Source organism: Ictalurus punctatus, chromosome 15 (genome assembly GCF_001660625.3).
Source record: "Ictalurus punctatus breed USDA103 chromosome 15, Coco_2.0, whole genome shotgun sequence".
Lineage (NCBI taxonomy): Eukaryota > Metazoa > Chordata > Actinopteri > Siluriformes > Ictaluridae > Ictalurus > Ictalurus punctatus.
In genome coordinates, this window is record NC_030430.2 from 26,080,227 (window position 1) to 26,096,929 (window position 16,703).

Genomic DNA, 16,703 nt, shown 5'->3' on the forward strand with positions numbered 1-16,703 from the left:
TGATAGTTTTTCAGAGGGTTCTGCTCACAACCATCTCTGACAGCAAAGCACTGTAATGTAAGTAATATTAGACATAGAACCTTTCAGAGTTCCCCAACAGTGAAACTGTAGAAAACTGCATGGTAGAAGTGTTTCTTTTTTTTTTTTTACAAGAGAAACCTTGAAGAACCATTTTTGGAGAACTTACTAAAAAAAAAAAACTTTTAAGGAACCCTTTTCTCCTAGAAGTGTAAAACCTTGAGGAACATTTTTTCCCTAAGAGTGTAAAAGATTTAACATCCAAAAAACCCCTCTGGGAACCTTTTTTTTTTTTTTTTTCAAAGAGTGCATAAATGTTACCCAACCTTTTTTCTACTAGTGTAGGATGGTTAACAATCCATAAAACCCTTAAGGAGCAATTGTACAATGTATAGAGCCAAATATACCATCGAAATAACCACAGAGGGGGTGAACCTGGGAGTGTAGGGTTGGGTGTTTTTTTTTGTTTTGTTTTTTTTATCAAGAATGTAGAACATTCATGCTAATGATCTTTTGAGTGAAGACCTAAATTTACAAAAAGAACCACATGGAATTATTTTTTTTTTTATTGCTGTTGTTGTTTTATTGTTTAACAGTTAACAATTTTTCTCCTAAGTGTGCATGACCTTGAGTAACCTTTTTTTAAGAGTGTAGGTCATTTAACCATCCACAGAACCTTCACTACCCACAATTCCCAAGTGTATAAGAGTTAACCATCTAAAGAACCATTGAGGAACCCTGGTGTTAGCCTGGTGTGTTTATTCTAAAACCCTTTCACGTGTTAATGATTAAGTCGTGAAGGTGTGCTAGATCCTTAAACTATTCAAAACCAAATCAATCAATCAATCAAATGGTCACCATTTTAGAACTTTCAACACCATTTGTGAACTTTGAACTTTTTAGCACTTTCGAAATATTTTTTCTCCTTTATCGGTTCCCTGGCTTCTCTTTTCCTCTCCTTCCTTCACCTGCTGGTTCCCTGAATGTTCCCCATCATGCAGAGGTGTTCCATGAGTTCCTCACGCTTTAGGACTCGATTCATTTCAGACAGGTTCATCGGGTTTATAACGCCACTCTCGGTCTGTGTAGGTCCACTGTTTGGTATTATTATTGCACTATTACAGTATTTCTTTCTGCTCTTTTGCATGGTTTGTTTGAGGAGCTATTATTATGATATATTATTAGGATTATTCTAAACAGTTCTCCAGTTTTCCTGTTGTTTGGGTTCTCACCTCATTATAGTTCACCCTGTGAACAAATTCATTTTGGAATGTCCCTCTCTCCATCTCATTTATTTTCTTCATATAGGACAGTTAACTGTCAAAAGAACCCTTAAAGAACATCTTCCTCCAAGAATTTTTCACTCAAAACCAACAATCCCATAAGACACACTTTTTTCTTGGGAGATAAAAGAGTTAGGTACCCCAGATAACCCTCATGAACCCCAGAAACAGAACAAAGAACCCTTGAGTGTTGAACCATAAGAGTGTAGAGTGGAGAACCACTGATGAATTTGAGCTAAGAATGAGAGAAGAATGTTAATCCATCGATCATTCTTGAAGAACCCATGTTTTTAAAAGTACAGAGCAGTTCACCATGCACAGAACACTTTGGGAACATGTTCTCCTTCAAATGTGTAGCAGGAACACTTAAATATCCCTTGAAAACTCCTTTATTGGAATGTGGAAGCATTAGCCATCCACAAGAACCATTAAGGAACCCTCTGTGTAAGAATTTAGAACAGAAAACCTTTAAAAATTACAGGAGAGAACAGTTATTCATTTAAAAAAAAAAAAAAAAACATTGTAAGGAATCTTTTCAAAAGTCTTAAACAATCAACCATCCAAATAACTATTAAAAAACCCTTCTTCATTTCCCTTGATAAAGACTTTTTGTTTTTGAGTGTAGAACCCAAAAGAACCCTCGAGGAACCCTTTTCCATATATGCAATACAGTACACGTTAGTAATATGAAAGTGCACACTTAGAAAACCGGTTCCTCAGTGGTTCTTTGGATAGTGGATTTATGTGGAACCCTCTCTGATAGGGAAACTCCACTGAAGGGTTCTAGATGGTCTTAAAGGTGGTGTTTCCCCGACGTATTAAAGAGACGTGATCTGTTTTATTCTCAATATCTAAATCAGGCGAACACGTCCCATTGTTCCTCTCCCTGCTTTAGTGTAGACGCTTTTAGCCGCACTCCCTCGCAGCGTTCTTGCCAAAGCCTCATCATATCGGGTTCTGTTGTTATTCGGGACTTTATCACTAAGAAGCGGCATGCTGCCTGCCAGCCCTTCTTACTGTAAGTCTTCATCCCACACGTCTCTGATGTCAAAGTAAATCTGCCGGATTGGCTACCTCTCTGTCTTGGCCATGAACGAACGTGTTCTAGCTGTACTCATGAGTGCACCGTAGCTTTAATAATAGACGTTTAGTTCAGATGGATCACTCTTAGGGGAGAAACGGAATGACATTGTCCGTATCTGTATTTGGATTTGGATTTTTTTTGTAATCAAATATGAACCCTGCCACTATTTAACAAGCTTCAGTAAGCACTTTATCCTGGGCATGGTCACAGTGGATCTGGGGAACACTGTGTGTGAGGCGGGAATACATCCTGGATGTGGGACGCCAGTCAATCAGAACAATTTATGTCAGCGGATACATCCACTAGTGGGTTTTTAGGAGGAGAACCCAGATGAAACCAACATGGAGAACATGTACAGAAACAGAAGCTGTGAGGATAACCACTGTACCACCTTTACGCTTAGTCCGTCCTGTTTCCCAAAATATCATTAAACCATGATCCCAATTTAAAGCACCACGACCCTGACCATCAGCTACTAAGGATACATGAGTGAATGTTTTAAATGCATCCTGTATGAAGCATTGGATCCCAGTCCTGATGCACACCTCTACTCTCAACCTGATTCCCTGTGAACCTTCAATAATGCTTCTCCTGTAGACCCTGCTTCTCCTGTTCTCCTATTCAAATCTGCGTTTGTATTTGTTTAGATCACAGCTGTTTATTCCGGGTAATGCTTTCATATTCGGTTACACCCCTAATCCCGGTAGTCTGGTGTGTTTATTCTAAATGCCTGGATGGGATTCTTGACTGTTCTCTTTGAGCAACACATCTGGAACCATACTGAAATAATGATAAACATGTAAAGATCTTACAGCAGCTGACCTTGTATTGATCTCCAGATGTTAGTGATGTCTGGACAATGTTGATTATTATTATACGCTTGTCTTTGATGATGTATGTTTAAATGCATATTAAAGTTTTATATATATATATATATATATATATATAGCAGTTAACATGGAACCTGAAACAAAAAAAGGTCCATCTTATATTTTTCACTTTATTTCTCTGAGGGAACCCTGTTATGTACCGTAGTTTCTCTATAAAGCATTAAATAAAGGGTTTCCTATAAGATACAGTAGGTACAACCCAACCCCCTAAGGGAACCTAATTTTCTAATAGTGTAGAACACTTAATCAGCCAAAGAACTTTTAAAGAACCCTTAAGGAACCATTAACCACCTAAAGAATCATTGATGACCCCTTTTTTTTTTTTTGCTGAGTGTAGAACATTCAACCACCCCAAGAAACCTTTGAGGAACCAATGTTTTGTGAGTGTAGAGAACAAGACTAAGAGAACTGTATAATCCTTGGGGAACCTTCAAAACCATACAAAGAATTCTTAATAAGAGTGTAGAACATATTTAATTCATCTTAACATCTGTAACCAGCTAATCCTGGTCAGAGTCCAGGAAGAACCACTTCAGAGAGTTCCAGGTTGAATCTTTGCAGAAAGCCTCAAATGCACTCTTTGGAAGGAAAAAAAAAAAAAAGGTTCCTTCTAGCAACCTAAAGTGTTCTTTGGTTTGTCTCTCTGGGGAAAATGGAGATGTTTCCAAGCAGAACTGGTACTGAAAGCTAAGAACCCTAAATCATGCCAAAGAACCCTTTGAGAAAAGATAGCTAGATAGTTTTATTTTTAAAAAAAAAACTTTTATGGAAAAGATAGAAGGGGTTATAGTAAATAGAACCCATTTAGGGAGTTTAAACCCATACAGAGAACCATGAGAAGTGCTGGTGGAACCTTTGGTTCTTCTGTGTTGGATCTAAAAGATATATATATATAGAGCTACAGAGGTAAAACTTAAACAGTCATAATCAGCATAATTAAATATACTAATACGCCCCTGGTTCATGTGATCATAACTAAATGGTTTGATATGAAGAACTTCAGAACGTTCTTCTAAAATCAGCACAGGAGACATTAAAAGTCAAAATATGACAGATTACAGAAATTCATTCCAGAGTCAGCGTTCATCAGCCAGCTCCCAGAGGAAGAACAGTTACTCTTCAACACATGGCCTTAGCGCTAACGAGCCTCTGGTGGCCGTGACAGCTGTGAGAACGCCAAGCTAAGCGTTGTAGCCATGAAAATCGCCTCTAATGTGATTTAGCCTGGCCTAGACTTCTACTGCTTGATTGACATGAAAAAACAGCTACTATTGTGTTAATCGTGATTTGAAATGGTGCAGACGTTCTCAGCAGACCCATCAGAGCATCTATCATCTCTGCTAATTAGCCGTAAAGGCCTGAAGGGGAAGAAACGAAGGGTTTTTCCTCGCTAAAGTCGATTAAGAGGCACAAAGGGTTAGTGTGTGTGAGGAGAGAGGATGCTGTCAGTGCTTCTTGGGAGAGTTAAACCTCTTAATAGGGTTTTAGACACTTCCTGTGCAGTGTGGAGCAGAACCTGGTGATTAGCATGTGGCTACGCTCAGTCACACCACCCTATAGAGTAACCCAAAACACTGAGGAAAGTTCCTGAGAGTATAAACTCTCAGATGTTTCTCGGATGTAAAGATTTATCGATCATGTCCCCGGTACGCTAGTTTGTTTATGCTAGCTGCTGCCGTGTGCTGCTAGCAAGGACATCCTCATGCTGAGTTTAATGTTTAAGATGTTAAGCATGTCGCCGTGTATGTATACGAGTCCAAAAATGTTTTCTTCAGATATTTAAAAAATTCAAACCTCTAACACGATGAGCTCTGACGCTAACGCTAACCCCTCACTTTAGTTATCTCATTTCCCTCCAAAACCACACCTCGAATTCCTTCTACCGCGTGTGGATGTTTCCTCAGTTCGTCACTCAAAACTTTAGTTTCTACTTTATCAGTTCCCATTTACTGTTTTATTTGATGCCATTCTGTCACATACGACCTCTCAGTAAATATTATTACAGATGTTATAAAGAAAGCTTGTAGTAAAAAAAAACGACCTCAGTTCCCTTAAATACATTTTAAGCAAAAGTGGTGTTTATAGTCATAATGGGCTGTAAGCTGTACGTTTAGGCTACTACTGCCTCTCATTTAAAAAATAAAAAAAAATGGTAGAGAGGCCACGCCCAAAAGAAACAAGCTACAAACAAGTACTAGCTTTCTCTCACCATTTCCTGTGTGTAATGGGCCTGATCGAGCGTCCCGCTCTCTATCTCAATCTCTATATTTATACTTCCACTGATTGTCCTCTCTAAATCTGATCTAATGGCCTGGTCAAGATCCGAGCCCACTCGGTGATGAAAGAACAGTCACGCTTGTGTTTGAGAGGGAGAAAATAGAAAAGAGAAATATCTTTGGAAACAAAGATCTCTGTTACTCTGTAAGTCCCATTAGAGGCTTATGCTCTTTAGAACCTCTACGGCGTTTATCCCGTGCTGACCGGGTTGGCATTCGAAACTCGTCGACCATTAAGACCCAGACTCTATTAAAAACAAATCCTGCTTTAGATAAGCGACCGAAATCGGCTGTGGTTTAATTTACCCTGGCCTTCATCACGTCTCGATCAAGATGTAAACATCAGTACTGGACGGTAAAAGAAATGACGCTACTTTGAGAGGAGGAAAGAGAAGGAACAGTATACCGACTACAGAAACTGAAAGGAATTCTTCTTCTCTCTCGGGATACTCAGCAGGGTATTGGTGACCGAAAGGTGATCCTGAAAATATTTACAGTGGGACCAGCTTTTCTCCAGGCTTGAAGTGAAGCCAGGGAAAGGTTGGATGTTCATGAGTGGAGTATGAGGTGAAGTTTTATGTCGAGGAAGGTTTTTTACACCCTTCTGACAAGGTTTAAGCTTCTCGAGTTTCATCTGGTTACACAGAAACGGTGCAAAGTTTCTCCTCAACTGAATCCACCTGTGCGCTTTTCACAGCTGTAAGGCATCACCATCACCATCACCGTCACCATCACACACGTTCTCGACGTTCTCTGATGACCCTGAGACGTCTTCCAACGTGTGTGGTCTTACTGGGTCTAAACGCCAAAGCAAGGGAGCAAATAGCTTTTTATCACGACTTCTCACATGGGTCAGACTGGCCAGAATCAGCCTGACGGGGTAGTCGTAGCTCAGTGGTTAAAACGTTGGGAAACTTATCGGAAGGTCGTGAGCTCAAATCCCAGCAGCCAGTCCACCACGGTTGGGCCCTTGAGCAAAACCTTTAACGCTCAACTGCTCACGTGTACTGCAAGTCTCTCTGGATAAGGGCGTCTGTCAAATGCCTAAATGTAAATCTGGGATTGGGTGAATTTAATCCGGGGGCATCAAGGTAGAGTTGGAATTTTTTTATTGGTGTTCTCCCTGACCACCAGCATCCAACCAATCAGGACACAGCAGGAAGCGGTACTTTCCGGTGAAAGTTGTGTACACTTTAAAAAAGTTCACCGAGGGAAGGTGATGGAGTGAGAGTGCGTCTATGTTGTGTTCGTTTGTGTCTGTTGTTGTTGTCGCTCTGCGGTCCGTGATTGGTCCAGCCCTTCTATTTTCATGTCAGTAGCAGAAATGACAGAAAGATAAAACATGAACGGTTCTTCCATTGTTGTTTTAAATCCAGGCTGGAGAAACGAACGAACAAAAAAATTATCACACTGCAAAAAAATGATCATCTTAGCAGGTGAAAATATCTTACATACGGTTACGTTTACGCGGTCCTCCTATTATATCATTACACAAAACCAAATATAAGATTTTTAAACTCATCACTAGACTTGTTCCTTATTTTTACTTGCCGCAAATCATGTTTTGTTTGTTGTTGTGTTTCTTTTTTAAAGAAATCATAAGTGAACAAAAAGCAAAAAAGGATCAGTTTTTCTGAAACATGTGATTGTCACTAGTAGGGCTGTAAATTATTATCTCATCGCTAGTTAATACCTTACGCTTTCATTCAAAACCTACACTGATCTAAATAATAAAAAATAATAAAATCAAATGAAACCAAAAAAGTAGAATAAGTCAAGTGTGAATAGCAGAAATAGCCGTAAAAACAAACCAATCAATAAATAATAATAATAAAAATCTGTGTACACACCTACTGTATGCACCATTTACTGTATATACTGCTTTGTTTCGAACATTTACGTTACATTACATTTACATTACAGCAGAACTTGTTATTCCTGTTAAACTCTAAATGAAAAAGGCTTTAAATCGAGGCTATAGACCTCGATTTTTCTTTTTTAAATAATATTTTTTTCTACTTCTTTCACCAGAAAAAGTCTAGAAATGAAATATTCCTGAATCGAAATATGAACAAATGCCACATCGTGGTATTTCACACACAATTCTCGGGTTAAGATGAGACTCTGTGCGTGAAATTTCGGATAATTAAAATATAATGAAAGAGTCTTTATTAATCACATGTTCGTTACAGCACAGTGAAATTCTTTTCTTCACATACCCCAGCATGTTATGAGGTTGGGGTCAGAGCGCAGGGTCAGCCATGATATAGCGCCCCCTGGAGCAGAGAGGGTTAAGGGCCTTGCTCACGGGCCCAACAGTGGCAGCTTCCCATCAATAACCCAGAGCCTTAACCATCAAGCCACCACCGCCCCCCTGTAAACTTAAAATATCTTTAAACTGCAGCACCTGTTGATGTTTTCAGCAGCTGCGTTTTCTTCCTTTACAGTCACGCTCTATTTTAAAAAGTTTTTTTTTTTTTTTTTTTTAAAGCACAAAACAATAGCTATAATGATGTTAGTGCACTAATGGCTGATGCACAGCACACAGGCCGTTCACAAGATCTTTCTTTAATAAAATACACATTTTTGAGCCAAAAATTAATCCGAAACATTAAAAAAAAACAAGCTTTTTGTAATATTTGTTATTTTAAAACAAAAAAACATTCATTGTTTCATTTAAAATAATAATAATAATAATAATAATAATAATAATAATAATAATAATAATAATAATAATAATAATGAATAACTGCAAGTTACACAGAGTAAAGGATTGGCTGTATTGTTGTTGTTGTTGTTTTGGTTTTTTTTTTTTTAAAAACTTAAGCTAACTTCTGCCAGATATTTTGGGCCAGAATCTGGTTTTATAGCAGCTCTGGAGGAACTGTCTGAACGTTGATGCTCACCTGCCTGGATTAAATATCACTGGCACGTCCAACACCGCTCCCAGACCTGATCAAATACGAACTCTTTGTGTACTGTATATATATGTATTGTGTGTGTGTGTGTGTGTGTGTGTGTGTGTGTGTGTGTGTGTGTGTGTTTTGTGACAACAGTCTCCATCAGAAACTGGATCCTTCACACTCAGTCTGAAGGTCATCCATGTTCTCCAGATGTGCACCAGACCCTGTTCCTATCCAGCTGTCAGTCTCTTTCACTGGCTTGGCGGATTTCGCACATCGCTGTGGAAAGCCTGTTTATATACCGATAAAAACAAACTCCTTTGGATCTGTGTAAGCGTTGCTAACGATGATTCCATGGATATCCGTGTCCAGGCGTGTCATGGTGCCTGTTGTATGTGATAATCTCATCTCAATATCAGAGGAATAAAGCATGGTGTGTTGTGCTGTTCTAGTAAAATAATCACTCACAGGATGGTGTGATGAAGTCCAGTCACTGTTACCAAACCATACCAAAGTTATTTCCCTATAACGACACGTCCTGGAGGTGTTGGATTCTTCTGAGACCGCAGCAACTTGTTAGCGACTACAATCATTTATTATTATTGAGCTGGAGCTGCGCCTTCACTCCAGAATAAAAGATGTTCTGTTGCAGCGTGGCACACGTCCACGACTGCTTAGCAAACAGCCGGCTTTAAGGTTCAGCCCCCGAAATCTTTTCAGACGCCGACCCGGGAATCAGAAGCACAGAAGAGCAGCTGTGTCTGCATCCCCCTCGTTCTGGCAGGAACACACACTCACAGATTGATCGTCCTTCCTGGCTGATGGCAGTGTGGTGATGGTCTGCACTTCCATGTCGTAAATATTGCGAAAATGGATTTCGAACCATCTCACTGATCTCGGTGAGCTCACTTCTTTACAATGGCCTGTTTAAAATCAGAGCTGTGGAACAAAAACCAGGTAAAAGATTTCGTTTTGTTTTCATTCCACAGTTCCAGTCTGGCGTTCTGCAGATCTCGCCTGGCTTTGAAGATAAGCCATGGTTTTTATTAAGGCGGAAAATCACGCAACGTTTAAGCTTAGAAGAATTAGATTCAGCAACAGATCCAGGATATATTAAACGTTTCATTAACTAAACTGCATCTTATTTATGGAATATGTGCCAGGTCTAGTATATATGCTGATAATTGTGGTTTCCTGTTACACTCCAAAAAGCAGGAAGTCCATTAGATGCATTAAACCCACATCAAAGACCACCACACAACACTCCTGTGGGACACCATTGAATCCCAAACCATTAAAAATACCATCCAGTGTTTCTAAAATCAATCATAGGTCCATTAGGACCCATTAGGGCCTTTATCTTATGGTCATTACTGACTGTTACAAAACCTCCAGGAACCAGAAGACAGCCATGAAGATTAAGATGATTTTTCCCTTTAATTGTGCATTTACGCTCGTGTGCGGTTCACGGACATCCTCTCACATTGCTAATCTGACACACTAATGCTGATTTCTTCTTCACAACATCAGAAGGATTTGTCCATTTCTATCCACACTGGCCACTCGGGTGCTTTTCAGTCCCTTGTTGTTTTGTGACTGGACTCCTGAAACTCATTCCTGTCAGGTCTTCCTCTGAGCGCCATTCGACCTCTACAACTGACACCCAGAATTCGGTTCTTTATCATGCTTTTGGACCACTGTTTAAGAGTGGGTTGGGAATAAAATTGGACAGTTGAATGGGAAAACCCTGGCTGAAACTACAACCGGCTCAAATTTGAATGACGCCCGACACAAATTTGGTTGTAAGAAAACCCTGTGGTGGTAAATGCTAACCATTTCAGCTTTTATGCTACCGTTATGAAATTTGAGCTCTTTTAACTAAACCTGACCAAAAAGCCAATGTCGCATCAGTGTACAGTTTTGTTCTCCGGTTCTGGCTGGACACTGGTTATATGTAGAACAGCTGTGTAGCTGCACAAATCCTCGAAAGGCTCCGATTTGTTATTTCACCACTATCTGAGCGCTGATTATGGCTTCCTAATCTCCGAGGCCAACTAACATTTAACAGTTGCTATAGCTGCGCCTTGGAGTTTGGACCTGATTAATCTGTTACTGGAAGAGCGAGAAAGTGGGAAGCATGTGGCAGGGCTGGACGGGCTGAAACGGTTGTTAAGATGGACAACGTTTAGCGTGTTTAGCAATAACCATGACATGTTGTCCCTCAAGACTTGTTCCCTTTCCCTTTCAATGTTATGTTTCAAGGAAGTTGCAGTGATTCCAGGAAAGAGATGGTGTGCATTGCCAAGAAGTTTAAAATCCCATCTCCTGATCCATCCATTCTCTCTTTCAGAAACCACTGTGCCTATATTGTCCAGAAGAACATCACCTGTACCATGCAGGATGGAGTGGCCACCTACGTGAAAGCGGATTACACCACCAAGTGCATCTGGGGACAGAAGTGTCCTGTCGTGATGTAAGAACCTCATGATAGAATGTTTTTAAGCCTGGTGTAGTCACAGTATTGCAGTTTAAATGCTATTATGGTAAATATTAAAATCTTCAGTGACGGTAAATCCACTCATAGGACACTGTGTGCTACTGCCCTCTAGTGGTGGCATCTAAAAATCAACAACAAAAGCCTCAAGTTTTAGTCCTGTGCTCTTTGTTGCTTAACCTATGCAAGATTTACTAAGTTGAAACTTCATTTGACCTGTCTTGGTATTTCACCAATCTCAATCAGGTCTTCCAATTGTCCAAATAAACTGATCATGGATCGACAAACCATGATTTCATAGTTTCTACAAACATACCTCGAGTGTGCATTTTTTAGATAGGTAATGTGAATGTAGTGTACCTTTAACTTGATTTACCTTAAGAACCACGTTTGTACCTTTTAATTGGCTTTGAGTACATTAAAGGTGCACTTTTTTCCCGTTTCAGGTAAGAGATAAATAGTAAAGGTACAAAAGATGTATCCTTGCGTGTACACAATCCTGCGAGTGTAAATGTATCAGTGTTCTGATACGAATGGATGTGGATGAATCTGGATGTTTGGAAGTTGATCACAAAAAAAAAGGCTGCTAGCCTTTCTTACCCATCTGATACTAGCAGAACATTTCAAGTTGTAGAGAATTTCTGGTCCAATGCCTGCTCGAGAAACCACCAGAATTGACTACTCTAAGACTTCATAGATATGGAGAGATGGTGCTCATGAGATTTTAAAAGTCAAGTGCTCCAAATGTAATCAGGTGCCTATGTGTAACACTCGAGACTTGGTAGAAGTTTGAGATTATATTAGAACAAAGTCAAAGTCCAGAATCCAAATGCTAGGCAAAAATGGTCACAACACAATGAGAGCAAAATGCTGTCCAAAGTGCAAATTCAAGCGATTAAACATTACAGGAATGCAAGCATCATGGTAGATGTGAGAATAAAAGGCTCAGAACTGACTCACAAAGACTAAGGTGTGTGTATTTTCCTTATATACTGCCCAGAGAGGATGTGGTTTGAACAGTGTTCAGTACTCTGGGCAGTGCCTGTGAGAAAGAGGAATAACCTTTTAGCTGATGTTAGACTGTATATGTTCACAGGTATCGGACATTCTTCAAACCTACCTACAAGGTTGGCCATAAGACAGTGACAGAGCTGGAATGGCGCTGCTGCCCAGGCTACTCTGGAGAAAACTGCTTTGGTGGCCCTACGCCTGGCCCAGACTCCATCATACCAACATTCAAGGGCTCCATTCAAGGACCCAGACCTGGAATGAAGGGTTTCCCATGGGGTCACAACAAGATACCAACTCCTGGGTCAGGGCTGGAGATAGGCATCCCTCTTTTCCCTGGTGGTCATCATGATAACATGCCAACCGGACACGTGCCCCCAGCAGGTAACCATATAAGTTACAGTAAATCGGAAGAAGCTGCTTTCCAGACAATGGTTCTCTTAAAGCTTATTCATGACCTCTTGCCTTTAGGTACAAGTATGGGTGTCTCTGGTGAGCGTCTAGATCGTATGGAGCAGGATCTAAGGAGGCTTTCACAGGGTTTGGACACTCTGAATGGTCTGATCTCTGGCCTGGAGGATCGTCTCCGTGTCTCGCTTCGTGAGGACACCACCAAGATGGTGAGCACCCTGTTAGGTGGGGCCCCACGCCAGCCAGATTCTACAGTGGGCTTTGCTGTCATCCCTGAGGGCTTGCCGGACACCACAGAGGGCGGTGAGGGCTTCCCGGTCCTTGGTGAGCTGATGGGAAGGGTGACAGAGGTAAAGGACGAGCTAAGGGTCAAGAGTCACATGCTGGATGAGATCCATGGTATGGTAATGGGCCATGATGGGCAGCTGAAGAGGCTGATGGAGGTGCCAACCGGGGGCATCCAGACGTTAATGGAGAAGCTGCTGGATGAAAGACTGGCTGGCGTCAGAGCACAGATCCTGGATGGGTTTGAAAGAAGGCTGAGTGACATGGAAAATCACTGCAATGAAAAGATTGGACAGGTGAGTCATAATGGTAGAGGTTGCATTTTGGAGTCTTGGACAGTTTCTTGACCTTGTGAGTTGTCTTGTAATCACCTAGCATGTAAAACCTAGCATGATGTAGCATAATGTAAAGATCTTCTGAACACAGCCCTGATGTTCTCAGTCCCAGTGTAAGGATTTCCTGTTTTTTTCTTCTTCTTCTTTTTAAAAAATTTATTATTATTATTATTATTATTATTATTATTATTATTATTATTATTATTATTATTATTATTATTATTATTATTTTACAGTTTCCTACACTTTCAAACTCTGCAACAGTGGAAATCAATAGATGATTTCCATTTTCTTCTGGGCACTACCTTCATCCTACACTGGGCACAAGCTGGGAATATACCCCAGCTGGATAATACACCAGGCCTTCACAACTACTTGCTTATCACCAGTTAGTGGTTTGAAAACCCTGCAAATGTCTATCCTCCTTTCACGAAACAAATTTGCAATATGCCTGGGATTAGTTATGTAAAATGCTTCCTGAGCAACCATATTTTGGGTTTTACATGAAAGGATTTCCATGGTTTTTATGCAAAACTGGTCTAGTTTTGGAACAAGGTTGTAAAAATGGTTGTAAAAACAAGTGCGTGGGTGGTATTTTTGGGGAGCTACTTAAAAAAAAACATTCAGTGGTTGCCAATATCTTATTTTAAGGAAAATAATACAAATTAAATGATATCCATTTCTGCAAACATAGGAAATTTACAGTTGACTAACCCTTTGTTGCTTCCTGTCCTCAGGTTCAGAAGAATTGCCATAAGGAATACCTGAATGGTCAGGAGCAGCACCAGCAGTTATTGGATGGTCGTGAAACAGGCCTGAGGAAAGAACTGGGTGATCTTCAGGCTCAGATCCAGGGTCTGACAGTGACCCCGGGCTGCTGTGTTCAGATTAATGATCTCTCCGAGAGGACCCTGCATCTGGAAGAGTCTGTTAAGGGCCTGACAGAGTCTCAGAGGCAACTCCAGACCGTACTGAGTGAGCAGACAATGCACTTGGAGACAATGTTGGATACTCGCTTACGAGATGTTGAGGGCCGTCTGGGCAAGGCAGAGTTAGATGACCTGGGTGGAGGTATGGGATCCCTGGATGGATTTAAAACCCTTCTTGAGGACAAACTGAAAAGCCTGGAGGAGCGTGTTTTTGTGGCTGTGGAGGAATTAAGCAACGCCACATCTCCGGCGCTACTGGAAGGCCAAGTAGTGCCAGCATTAGGGACGGAGATTGAGAACATCCGTAGACGTATGGAAGCTGGTTTGGATGGTGTCCAGAAGCAATTAACAGATCTTGAGCTTCTTTGCACTTCAGCTTGCTCTCCGGTGCCCAGTCCCGATGCAGCACTTATTCAAACGGAAATTGAAGAGTGCAAAGACTTGGAGAAGAAGATTTCAGGGCGTCTGGACACACACACGGATATGTTGGACCATCTAAATAGTACACTGCAAGGACTTCTCTTTCAAATTGCTCAAGAGGACCAAGAGGACTCAATACAGGGTGAAATCACACTCCTCAAGATTAATGTCAACTCCGTAAACCGCACCCTAAAGGGCTTGAGAGATTCCGTGCACCTTTTCACTCATGAGATGAGTCACGTTAACTCCACATGGCAGGATCGCCAGCAGCGGTTGACCACACAAGTGCATGGCATCGCCAAGCTTGTGGGCCAGCAGGGAGAGTTGCTTGGTGCTGGAGAGCGCAGATTAGTGCAGCTGAAGGGTGAGCTGCAGGGATTGAGGAGGAGGCTGTCAGGGGAACTGCAGGGATGTCGGGGCACAGCGCTGGATGCTCATCGTGAGGTCATGGGAGTTGAAAGCCGTGTAGCCCAGGTTGAAGGCCAGTGTAGCAGCCTGGGAGAGCTTGCTGATCAGTTGGAGAGGATTCGCGCAGAACTCGAGAGCCATTCCGACAGCTATCTGGCGCAGGTCAATGGCACCCTCGCTAGCCACACCCAGCAGCTTGCACAGCTCAAAAATGGACTTCAGGAGTGCGTAAACAAGCCGGTCCAGTAGCCACCTGGATACAGAGACGCTTCAAGATCTGACTGTACAAATTGAGATGTTTCTCTTTCTGGTTTTATCAACAGGGCATTGTTTTCTTACTTCTTGCTTCAGCTTCTAGACTGTTATCTTTGTTTTTGTCTTTATTTTGTGTTGTTTCTAACCAATGTGTTAACTTATATAAAGAAAAAACCTGATTATGATGTTATATATTGTACAGTTTAGCCCAGCCATTCCCCTTAATTTGCACAGTTTTCCCTGCTGTAGCACATATAATTCAACTGATCTGCTAATCACTAATAGGTAGCCTACTTCATAAACTTTCTTGAACTCTTGAATTTTTATTTTTTGGGGGGTTTTTATATTCTGAAAATATCAGATTTATGGAATGATGTCTGATTTACAAGCTGCTCCACACATCTCATCTCACGTTTCTCTCAGTTACGTCTATTTTAAAATGACTGTCGACATTATGGTGCTAAACATAAAGTGTGAAATTATTTGTATGTGAAATATATGTCTCCTTATTACTTTGAGGTTTTTTTTTTCTATGAGATTATAATTTTTCATGATTAAAAGTTTGTGTTCAGAACAAAATGAGAACTAGGTGTGGCTGCAGCATGGCTTGGATAATCACATATAAAAGATGGACTGTTTTTCCAATATTAACCACTAGAGGCAGCAATAACGCTAATAAAGAGATACACTTTAGGACTCAATGCTTACTTTTTCATTTTTATTTTTTGTCTCCTGTGGAATCCCATTTTCAGCAGGTAGAAAAATACATAATGAATTTTTTTTATTTATTTTTGATAGCAGCAGTATGAATTTTGAGATAAGTCAGAATTTCACTACATTTTCAAACAGCATATTTCTGTCAAATTATATCTGTCAAGTCGTAAGGTGAGTTTTTAGCATCAGACAACTTCAGATTGAACTTGTGACAGCGAGCACGAGAGCACTAATATGCATCACTGTAATCTATCTGTTGCTATGTACACTTATTACAGTTATTAACAGCTAGCCTATCTATTAGCATAGCAGAGTTATTAGCATGCTAGGTAACATCAAAGAGATTAAGGATAAACCTGTTTGTTAGTTTCAGCTAAAGTTCTCCCAAGTGTTTTGGTTTGTTGTTGAAAGAGGCACAAATCTACCTCCAGGAACTAGAATCAGTGTTTTTAAAAATCCTCCTTTCTTTATTCTTTAAATAAATCGAAGAGTTTATACTTTACTACATTAACTGAAGTGAAGAATTTGAAGATTTGTAAATGTACTTTAATTTTTAAGACAACTTAAAACATACAAAGACTAGGGAAAACAAACTAAAACAACTAAAACATGGACTAGACTAAGGTATGACAGGGCAAGGGAAAGGGAATTCAATATTAAAACCAATATAGATACGATAAAAACTTTATTGATCCCACACTGGGGAAATCCCTGTGTGAATCCCCAAATATACGGTAACGACACAACATAATACTTGGCAACTAAGGAGGAAAAACACAGAACTTAAATAGGGAAACAAACAAGGATGGATGTGTGTGTTTGTGTGTGTGTGTGTGGGGGGGGCTGTCTATGGTAAACATCAGAAGCATTTGGTGTCATTGCCCTTTTATTGCTTGAACTTGAATCAAATTCTTGCTGTAGCCATCCACAAGCTTCTCACAATACCGTGCTGGAATTTCTTCCTGTTCCTCCTGAGAGAACTGGTGTAAC

At 40.5% G+C, this 16,703-nt stretch overlaps 1 protein-coding gene across 1 annotated transcript in view; it reads left to right on the forward strand.

Annotated features, from left to right (window-relative positions):
- The window catches only part of LOC108276321 (EMILIN-3), a 16,471-nt gene extending 771 nt beyond the window's left edge, over nt 1-15,700 (forward strand). The window contains exons 3-6 of the mRNA XM_053686442.1: nt 10,805-10,927; nt 12,045-12,340; nt 12,428-12,948; nt 13,725-15,700. Of these exons, the coding sequence (XP_053542417.1) occupies nt 10,805-10,927; nt 12,045-12,340; nt 12,428-12,948; nt 13,725-14,993 (2,209 nt within the window). The 3' untranslated portion in view covers nt 14,994-15,700. The remainder of the gene's footprint in view (nt 1-10,804; nt 10,928-12,044; nt 12,341-12,427; nt 12,949-13,724) is intronic.
- Nucleotides 15,701-16,703: the final 1,003 nt, after the last annotated feature.